This window comes from Sander lucioperca, chromosome 15 (assembly GCF_008315115.2).
Source record: "Sander lucioperca isolate FBNREF2018 chromosome 15, SLUC_FBN_1.2, whole genome shotgun sequence".
Classification (NCBI taxonomy): Eukaryota; Metazoa; Chordata; class Actinopteri; order Perciformes; family Percidae; genus Sander; species Sander lucioperca.
In genome coordinates, this window is record NC_050187.1 from 11,685,886 (window position 1) to 11,696,901 (window position 11,016).

The 11,016-nt window shown below is 38.5% G+C and overlaps 2 protein-coding genes across 3 annotated transcripts in view; one reads left to right on the forward strand and one right to left on the reverse strand.

Moving 5' to 3' along the window:
- The window catches only part of LOC116039368 (transmembrane protein 229B-like), a 2,273-nt gene extending 1,188 nt beyond the window's left edge, over positions 1-1,085 (forward strand). For both annotated transcript variants that reach the window (XM_031284138.2, XM_031284137.2), the window contains exon 2: positions 431-1,085. In XM_031284138.2, the coding sequence (XP_031139998.1) occupies positions 431-921 (491 nt within the window). In that variant the 3' untranslated portion in view covers positions 922-1,085. The remainder of the gene's footprint in view (positions 1-430) is intronic.
- Positions 1,086-4,412: 3,327 nt separating this feature from the next.
- On the reverse strand, positions 4,413-9,911 carry haao (3-hydroxyanthranilate 3,4-dioxygenase). The gene is made up of 10 exons (XM_031284136.2): positions 9,676-9,911; positions 9,357-9,435; positions 8,816-8,899; positions 8,038-8,144; positions 7,058-7,147; positions 6,898-6,941; positions 6,632-6,777; positions 5,390-5,458; positions 4,951-5,033; positions 4,413-4,793 (listed from the first exon to the last, which is right to left on the reverse strand). Exons 1-10 carry the CDS (start codon positions 9,762-9,764, stop codon positions 4,721-4,723), a joined length of 864 nt encoding a protein of 287 aa, XP_031139996.1. The 5' UTR covers positions 9,765-9,911; the 3' UTR covers positions 4,413-4,720.
- Positions 9,912-11,016: the final 1,105 nt, after the last annotated feature.

The following is an 11,016-nucleotide window of genomic DNA, read 5'->3' on the forward strand; positions in this document are numbered from 1 at the left end:
CCTAACCATAACTTGTCATGACAAAAACCGAATGACACTTACTAAAAGAAGCGTTAAGTCATAAACGTTTATGACTTGTTTATAATGTTTATGACACGTTCATGACAGTGTCATGTCACTCTTGTGTAGATACCTTCAAGTAAAGTGTAACTGATTTTTTTGGGCTTTTTCTGGCCTTTATTTAAAAGGACAGCTGAAGACAGGAAAGGGAGGAGAGAGAGGGTGAATGACATGCAGCAAAGGGCCGGGGGGTCGGACTCAAGCCGCTGCGGTAAGGACTGAGCCTTTGTACATGGGGCCTATGCTCAACCAGGTGAGCTACCAGGGAGCACCGAACATCTCATTAGTTTGCCACATTTTGTATATCTTCTAAACAAAAATCTCCAAATAGGTCAAACCACATACTGTAATTACAGTTCCTTTGTGACAGGGACTGGTGTAGAAGATGGAGCCACAGCAGCATCACATGGGAGTGTCTCAAGTCGTCCTTTCTCTGCTGCAGCTCGTCTCTATGTGTACGCACTGCATGGCTGCCTCTGTGAGGTGGCCTTCACTGCTGTTTGGGACTGGTGCAGCACCCAGGACAGGAGGCTGGCAGGTCACAGCAGCCTGTGGGCGCTGCCTATGTACGCCATCGCTATCTACCTCCTAGAGATCCTGAGTGCCCGGCTGCTGGCTCAGCATCTCCCACTGCCAGTGCGTCTGACGGCCTACACCGTGTTCATCTACCTATGGGAATTCAGCTGGGGGGCGGGGCTGAGGCTGCTGGGGGCCTGTCCCTGGGACTACTCTGGTTATAGGTACAACCTGGGGGGACTGGTGACTCTGGAGTATGCACTGCCCTGGACTGTGGCAGCATTTATAGCTGAGCAACATGTGATCAGGAACACTCTGAGGATAAGACTGGCACAGCTGAACTGATATCAATCTGGAAAACTGGGCTTCCAAAAGCGAAGCATTTATGGACATTGTTTTTAAGAACAACACCACACTATTGTGAGTTTTTGACATTTTGATGTTAAAATGTTGGTGCATATGGATCTCACTGAGCCGTGTCATTAAATCTGACAACTTTTTCAGTTAAATCTGTCAGTGTTTTTTTTTCCCTCACTGACTGAAAGGCCTATTGTATGTTAGCAAAACTGTTTTGGTAGCCTCATGTAACTGACTGTGTGATAGCTTTTAAAAAATAGTGTAGCAATTTGGGGGGAAAAAGTTAATTAGCTTTTTTACTAAGAGTTAGATATGAAGATGGACACCACTTTAAGATGTGTTAAAAATGAAGCAGCCAGGAGACCGTTAGCTTAGCTTAGCACAGAGACTAGAGAAAGAGCTAACTTGGACAAAAACCCAAGTGTAAAAACAGTAAGTTGGGGTTTTACAGGATTTTTGTGCTAGACTATTACTTAGCTAAACATAATGACTTCCTGGAGTATCCGCTTGTTGCCTGTCACTGCGTCCCTCTGCTAGTCCCCAAGAAATTATTCCAGCACATAACTCCCCGTAAAACCACAAATTGTAATTTTAACATTTCTATTTGTGAATAAATGAAACAAATTAGATACATGGGTTAGTTAGTGAGTTTAATGTAATATTTTTTTAACTTTGGACCAAGCCAGGCTAGCTGTTTCCCACTGCTTTCAGTCTTTATGTTAAGATAAGCTAAGCTAATCACCTCCTGAGTCCAACAACTTTCTTAAAGAGCCAGTTCATCCCAAAATCAAAAATACATATTTTTCCTTTTACCTGTAGTGCTATTTATCAATCTAGATTGTTTTAGTGTTGAGATGTCGGCCGTAGAGATGTCTGCCTTCTCTTCAATATAATGAAACCAGATGGCACTCTGGCTTCTGGTGCTCAAAGCGCCAATGAAATGCATTTGAAAAACTCAACAGCCATGTCTCTTGCCAGATATCATGACCTGGTTACTCAAGATAATCCACAGACCTGGTTGTGAGCACTTTCATGTAAGAACTATTTTCTTTCTACCGAACCACACCTGACAACGGTATTACCACGCAGCTCAGATTTGTAACGTCTGGTCTCTGAACTCAAAAATAAATGTTCAAAATCAGTCTCCTGAAAGTGTAAAGAAAGTGAAATAGAAACTGTAGGCCAGAGTTACAGTAAATAGCACACATTTAAATAGTTTTAACTTCAAAACTAAAGTCATATCTGTGAGTAAACAAGAAGTTGTCCATTGAGCAGTCGCTGAAATTTGCCACAAATACAAATTGGAATTTGTGCTGTGTTCAATGTGGTTAGTCCTGTCTGAGAAAGCTAATATAAATATTTGATTAAATCATGAAACTACTCTAACACAAACTCACTTATCATTCCTACATTTTTTTTGCACTTTTGTGATCATTTGTACAGGCTACATTAGCAACTTTTCTGAAATAGCCATAATCTCTGACTGTCTTGTACAGTGGGATGTCGGCGCAATGTTGTGAAGAAGTAGTATTTTCAAATTGTATGCATACTGCATGCAACATTACCTACTCTGTGAGGGCAGCTGCAGTGCATACACTGTAACGATTTTGACTGTAGATTTTACAGTGAATACCTGGCAAAATCAGTAAAATCTTGTAAAATTGCTGTTAATAACTGTATAAAAATAATTACAGTATAATACAGGATTTCTTTTACAGGTCATTGTTGTACATACATTACAGCAATATATTGGTTTGTTTTTTTTACAGGAAAACAGCACTTTATTGTAATTTAGTTTACAACATTATCTTGTATTATTTTCAAATTACAGATAGGTAATATCTGCAATTACTTCACAATGTTGTTGTAAATCTTTTTTACAACATATTGTATTGTGAAATATTTACAGATTTGCCGTAAACATTTCACAATACAATATGTTGTTGTAAAAAAAAAATGACAGTTAATTTTTGTTTTTTACATTTGCAGCTTTGCTGATGCCTATTGTAAAGTGTTTTAAATAAGACCAGGCTTGCTTTTAATCCAAAAATCATTGCATTAAATAAAACCAGAGTCTGACATGCAAAATCATGAAATTTTATTATTAAAACGCAATAAAGTGTTACAATATTGTACGTTTTAAGAAGGTAACTTTTCTTTTTCTTAACGGCTCATTAGCATTCAATGGAATTCAAATTAAGAGTTGCAACAAGGTCCTGCAATATTAAAATTCACCATATACATTGCTTAAAGACCCAATTTAAAATCAGGACCTGGATTACAATAACTGTTCAAAACATCACCTCAACAACAGGCAAAAAGAAGAAAACATAGAAAACCTCTTTAAACAAACACAATATAAATATAATAACTCATTCTAGGCAAAAACATCTTAAAGAGTCTTATCTTTAATACAGGTTTTACATTTACTTACCAACTGTTGTTATGTGATAACATCTTTAGTATTCTGTGCTAAGTGGTGTTCCAGTAAGGGGGCTCAGGTGGTGCCAGGTAAACCCCATACCGCAGTCCTGACATGACCCAGCCACACCTACTGTAAGTGCCTTTGCACCATTGCAGCCAGCAGAGATAAGAATAACAGAAAAACATCCAAAACTCATCATGACTCATAGACGTCATAATGACTTCCATCTGTTGCTGGTGATATCTTATTGATATCTTATTTCACTTGTGATTGTAAATATTAATGCAGCCTACTTCCTCTGAACCCTCTGAGATGTGTTTTTTAGTCTCTTTATTTTAGGACTTGTGGCATCAACACGTCTTAGTTACCATGCAGTATATTAAATGTGTTACAGTGTACTAAAAGTAAAAAGAAAAAGTATGCGATTGGGAACTCTGTCCATGTTTCATTTTAGAAGGCATGAGACAAATAAAATTGATTTAATGACTACAGAATGAATAGCTTATTTACATCCCAGTGTGTAGTCAGTTTAATGCACTGATAAATACAGTTTATATTCACAAAAACTGATTATACTGTCCATGATCATACAAATAGTAAACATTGATATGTGATCCATGTGTTTTTTGCAGTTTTTTTTTTTTTTCTACAACAAGCCTTATGTTTGGTCAGTATAGCTGAACCCATTAATGGAAGACAGTTTTATATTTCAGTGGAAAAATACATCTAAGCCCATCGAACAAACAAATCTGCTCGAAGACCATGCCCAGTCAGTTCTGGGTTTCTTTGGAAAAATATTACATGGTGGGAGTGAATAAAAACCTGGCAATCTGAACTTGGCATGCAATGCATGAATATCATTTAACAACATGGTGGTTGTTCATAAAACTTGTTGAAACTTGTGTCTTTTAGCCAATAGGATTCTTACACTGTTTTACTTCCAGAGAAAATCTACACAACGTCAGTTTATGAGGCAATCGGACTGAGAGGACTTTTTGACCGTTCCTGTGTAAAATGGAACGGAAAAAAAGAAAAAAAACACAGATAAATGTGGTAATTGGGAAAATGTGTGATTAGATAAATAATCACATATTTATTTATTTGATTTCTCTCATGAGTTAAGATATATTTACATGCAATGGTATGGTATATAACTATGACAAAGTGCAATTTACAGTTTCAATGTCAATAGTTTAGGTGTTTATTAGTACTGTAATTGGTCAATGTTCACTTTCATTAACATAAAGCAGAAGTGAGTGCTTTTCATTTACTTACTGTATGTAATTTCCTTATATTGAGTTATCCTCCCTACGTATACAAAATACTATATATTTAATGTGTGTGTGACTTGGCACGTGATGGTCAGGGTCTCTTCCGCTCAGGGTTTTGGACCACAAACAGGGCAACAGTCCCCTCCTCTCTCTGCCACAGGTACCTACAGAAGAAGAAGCCATTTTCATTGTTTGAGGGCAACTACTGTCAAATCACTACAACTACATCTGAATATTCAGGAAGCGGAATTGCAACACTTTTACCTAATAATTTGTACATTGATGGGAAGAGTTTGTCATTTATTGTTAATATTGACTCACTGGCTGTGTTCAGGAATGAGTAAACTGTCTCCTGCAGAAAGAGTGAACTCATGCTCATTCATAGTAACTCTTGAGGATCCCTCCTGAGAGATGAGAAAAGAAGATGATAAGAACACGGCTGACAAACTGAGAGTTTAGGTATTACCAAGCGGCAACCTGTGGGGTGGAAAAATGAAGCCAGTGCGGAAGTGCCAAAAACTCTAAAAGTTTGTCTAAAAGACAACCGTTTATCCTGCTCCTCGGATTGAGCCATGCCAATGGTGAGTTCCCAGACCCAACATCTTGATGTGGGTCTGGCTTGTCAGGCTATACGTCCTTATGTTATACAGTATATGGTTATTACACAGAGGGACAGACACGGATATATCATACTGAGGGACAGCAGCATTGAGAAACTGGTTGGACATATGAAGCGACAGAAAAGATATGGTGAACATACCAGTTGCCAAATCCACACATCACTTTGCCGCACTGTTGTCTCTGTCCTCCCAGGTCCAAACACCATTGCCTGTCATGGTCATAAGATAGAACATTATTACATCTCTTCCATATCACCATCATCATCTACAGCACATCACATCGGCTCCGGTTGTCTCAATGCCAACTCTATGGTTTGTACATTTACAATCGAATCCACTTATTTTCATTTATAATGCAATACCGAACATCCAAGCTTAGTCAGGGGGCATGTTTGACATGTTTCCAGCTCACCTTTAGGTCATTGTTTCAAAATTGACATTAGGCTACACAAGTTTCCATTAGAGCTGGATCCTGTTTGAAATCTTTCACTACTACTGCCAATATGATACCTGATTGTTGCTACTGAAGGTGCAGTAGGTAAGACTTAAAAGTTCAGTAGAACTTTATGAAGCAGGTCATTTAAAAAAAATCCGGCTCCTCTGGCACCACCTACAGCCTGTAGTGTGATTTTCAAAAATCCACAGCTCCCTGTTCAGATGCACCAATCATGGCCAGGGGGGGGTGTCTAACTGCGTGTCAATCACTGCTCATTGACACGCATTCATTCTCCCTTGTGGGGGGAGGAGTTTAGGAGACCGTTTTGGGCTTTAGCGGAAAGTGGGGAGGGACTGAGAAGTTGTCGTCAAATTTTTTGGCTAAGTCCTGGATCTTCACAATCCTACCTACAGCAATTTTAAGAAATAAATCTTTTTTTTTTTTATTTAACAAAAAAAGCCTCAAGCATGAATAAAAGTAAAAGTTCTCAAGTATTGAACATCTACACAAATGTTCCATACTGTAATTTTACTATAGCGTATTTTGGTATATTCTGTACACACAATCTCTATCTATTACATGTCTGTCCATCCTGAAAAGGGGCTCCTCCTCTGTTGCTCTACTGTATCTGATGTTTCTTCCTTGTTAAAAAGGGAGTTTTTCCTTATCCAAATCCAGGGTTTAAGGATAGTGGGTGTCCTATGTTGTACAGATTGTTAAGTTTGGGCTACATAAATAAAACTGCCTTGACTTGACTTAACTAAAAGTAGCTGTACAAGAATAGCAGTAGTAGTATTAGTAATAATAGCTAACCAACTAATTATGATTGAAATCAGCAACGATCTGATCAAATAATAAGTGAACGAGATTACAAATGTGAGCTGAACAAGAGGCTGAAAGTGTAGAACCTTTATGAAAACACATCTGATATGATGATTCATAGTACCTCTGTCTCAAACTGAGCTCCGAACATGTCGATGGGCCTGCTGCTGGCCAGGGACGGCCTGTGTTTGTCCAGCCAGTCTTTAAAGGAGAAGGGTAGCATCACGTTCAGGGTGTTCATCTGGAACGGAGGTTCTCTGAAGACTTCATCTGTTCATCCAAAGATGAAGAAGACCACGATGTCACCAGTTCAACATTTATAGGGATTAGACTTTAGAGTAGACACAAGGTATTTGAACAGGAATCACAAGAAAGTTCAGAACAACTCACTTGGATCAGGCCTTCCTGTTTTGCCCTGCTTTGATGCCATGAACCTGCAAGTAAAAAAAATCAACTAATGACAACAAACTGTATTAAAACAAATAACCTGATCTGTATAGACTGTTTGTAAGTGTGTAGAAAGCAATGTCGATGGGAACATGTCTCTTACTCTTTGATTATTGGCACCAGCTGGGTTCCGAGATCGTGACAGTAAAACCATTTCTCGAATAGGGTATCAGTGGTGTTGTCCACATAGTACCTGAAGGCACCAAAATGTTGTTGTTAATGCTGCTCTTACATATATGTCTGTTTTGTTACTTTCTCTCAGAATTTTATGGGGTTTTTGGACACAGTGTACTTCTGGGATACATAGGACATCTTTGTATTGCACGTCATAGTTTACAGTAGCATATAGTTTTTCTCCACTGATTTGATGCGTTTGTGCCAACTGTGTTCTAATACTACAAATGCAGGGATCCCTTCAAATGTATTATTGCTGGTTCTTTTCACAAAGTCTCTTTACTTTTTACACAACTAGCACATAGAAAATGTAGCTAGTCTCTTCTGCTCACGCTTTTTACTTCAAACGTGTTCCCAATAAAGAGAACTGAGTGTTAGCAAACAAATCTAAGAAGTTCCATTGTCTTTCTCCCTCAAAAAAGCAGTACAAAATATGTTGTAGATTTGATTTTCAAATGTGTGTAACACTACTGAATGACTGCAGGTTTGAACTAATGATTTGATGCACTGCGTTGAAAAAGATGGTCGCTTTTCTTTGTTCTGTCTTGAGTGAGGAGGGTTTTTTTTCTTACAGATTTTTCTTTTTCGACACATGTATGTGATTTTGAAGATTGTATTAAGAAGAGTTTGGGAACACAACATCTTTTGGACCATGTGGTTGCTGTTTTGCCGATGGAAACACAGTTTGGGTGTTTGTGCGACTTACACTCTCAGAACTGCTCTTTTGTTTCAAACAATGCATCAGAACAATCGAGAAAAACTGAAACTCTAAAGTTTCGATTTTTCTGTAATTGTAATTTGGTTCATTTGTCAGCTTTGTTTTTATTTGTCCTGTATCCCCTGCTAATATCTTCTTATAAAGTTGTGAGAAGAGAAGCGATAAGAAGAGAAGGAGCTCCAGTATGTAACCTCAGGCAGTCAGTCTCAGTCAGCAGCCGTCTCCTCTCCACCACCAGTCCCACAGTGTTGGCCTGTCTCTGGGGGGAGTGGGGGATCCGAGCTGGCAGCAGGAACATCTACAAATAAAGAAGAAATCAATAAATGAGACAAAGTTCATCGCACACGTTTTAGTTACAAAGGTGCACTGGAGAATTGGAAATGTGACCAGTCTATTTTCATTAGAAGAAAATCCTAAACCATTGAACGGAGCAGTGACAGAGTTAATTGTACCGCCTTAAGTTGGACTTTATATATAGTAATATTGTTATAATTGACTTATTATGAATATACAACAATGCCAAAGAAGAAAAAACAGTATATGAAAGCATATTATTTTACCATCTAATTAACCTGTGCTGTATTAACGCCTCCCTCATGAGTGATATAGCTTATTTCATCTTTTATTACTGCTCGTTACTGCTTTGCATGCAAGAAGATGGCTCGGGTCTGTGTTTATTGGCGTTGTTTTGATGCCTGCATGTCTTCTTGTACTGAATTGGGATACTGTTGATGTGTAACTGTGCTAATGTCCTGCAGCTTCCTGTAGCTCTGCATGGCTTACTGAGAAAGATTATTTGTTGCTGTAGCTGTCTGTATGGTGTCTTGTTGACTTCTGTCTGTATAGTTTAACCTGTACTAATGTCTTGCTGTTTGCTGTTGCTCTGGTCTAAAAATCATCTGGCCAAAGGACTACAGCTAACACTGGCCCATTTACCCATTTAAGAAGAATAAGAATATTAGAGCTCACCTCTCCCTCCTTGATGTGCACATCCTTGTGTTTGCCATTTTCTATCAACTTCAGACACATGTCGCCCTTCACCTGGTAGAACAGCTATTTTAAATAGAGAATGGAAGAAGAAGAAACATTGTTAGATTAAAGGGGAACTACAGTGATTTTACCGTACATGACAGTCTGTTTACAGGTGTTGGGGAGTACTATATGTGAAAAAAGGCTGTTTTTGTCTCCAGAGGGAGCTGTGTGAAGTCTGAAAAATTGCTTCAGGTGATGTCACTTGAGTCAGCATCGATTGGTTTAAAAGTCTAGAGGCAGTCAGTATGTGGGAAGATGAAAGTTGGGAGTTAACTGTGCTGTGGCGCAGTTAAATCGAGAACTGAAGGCTAAAAAAAAACTGCAGGAATTTAGTGTTGTATCGACTCTCAAATAGCTCTCCTCCTCCTGATGACGCGCAATTGCCGGAAAAAGTTTTGTTTGTATTTTGCAGTTTGCATTAAATAATCTATGGTGGAAGAAAGACTTTATGCAGAATACATCAGTACATGTCTCTCACCTCCTCCCCTTCCTCTATGTGATAATCCTTCCTGGTATTAGGACCTCCAACAAACATGATATTCAACTGGGAAAAGTGCCTGAGAGAAAGGAATTAAAGACAAGCGTGTACTCACTACATATCCTCAAATAGTCAGTGGAAATCTGTTAGTAGGGTTAGGGTCTATGCACCAAAACCGTACACAAAGATATTTTCCATCTGGGTTTTAATTATGTTAAAACTTGGTTATCACATTATGTTATCCAAGTTGCAAAGAGGAACCGACCGTAATTACACACATATGTGAAAATGTGGCTAAAATGAAAGTGAAATTACTCACATGAGCTTGTTGCACACTGGTGGCAAAAAAGCATTGTTGTTCTCTGCAATCCAGTTTTCCACATTTACTAGAAGAGGTCTGTTGCTCATTTTTCAAACTGATTGGGTGGATTTGGATTTGGATTTGTGCTGCAGTATTGAGTTTCTCTGACCAGTTTGCTAGTCTGACTAGTTTAAACAATGTGACTGACACTGAAAGTCCAAAATGTAGAAGTGAGGCAAGGCCAATGGGGGAGGAACTCAGTTTCCTATACAGATTAAAGGTTGCTTGTAACACAGTGTTGTCTTGCAGTGATTGCAACACATAACACACACACACACACACACACACACACACACACACACACACACACACACACACACACACACACACACACACACACACGCTAGGTTTCTCTCTGGAAAGCCAACAAAATGTAGCCTAACCCAGGGGCATAGGGCTTACCCAGAGCAATCTCTGTGAGATAAGAACAGAACTTTAACATTGTGTAATAGAACCAACAGAAAATGGCTAAAAATTGCTCAAAATAAGGATGCATTGGAGGTTTAAAACTATTTTTTTTGCACAATATTTTTGACTTAGCCTACCATGAATCGTTTGATGTAAATGAATACAGTACAACAAAGCTCGAACCACATTTTGAAGAGATATTTGGTTATAAAACAATGTTGAGTAAAGAATACACAGACCAATTACAACCAAATGACCTATTTGAGCTGAATTCAATCAAATGCAATCAAATGTATTTAAAGTGTAAAATCAGTAATAATAACCTAGAATAGAAATCTAGAAATCTAGAATTAAAAATGTCAACTGAGTGAGCTTCTTTAACATGTAGTGGGAGGCCAGTCCACAGATGAGGGGCCCGGTAGGAGAATGCTCTATAACCAACTAATTGGAGACCAGCATCAAGGGAGCGGAGAGAGTGCGCCGGTGTGTGTGTTGTCCTTACATACATTAAACAACCACACGTTACAGTCATATCACACGTCTTGTCATGTTTACCAATATGATTTATAACAATTTGGTCCAAATCTGTCCACTGCATTTATTAATTGTTTGCTTTACAAAGGCTGTGCTCCACAAAAAAGTTAAATGGCAAGTTTTGCAGTGTAATTTCACATGTCTGCCCTGCATCATCATGTGTGCAGTGCCATGTTCTTAGGATACTTGTTTGCAGAGGTTTAACAAGGACTGTAACCAATTAATGACTATTGACTGTTCACAATGAAGTCATCAAGGTTGATGATGAAAACTATTTATTTGAGTTTAACACCAGGTCTAATGATTCAAAATGCCCACTAGATAGCGCTGTTTGTCCTACCTTGGTTATATTTTCAA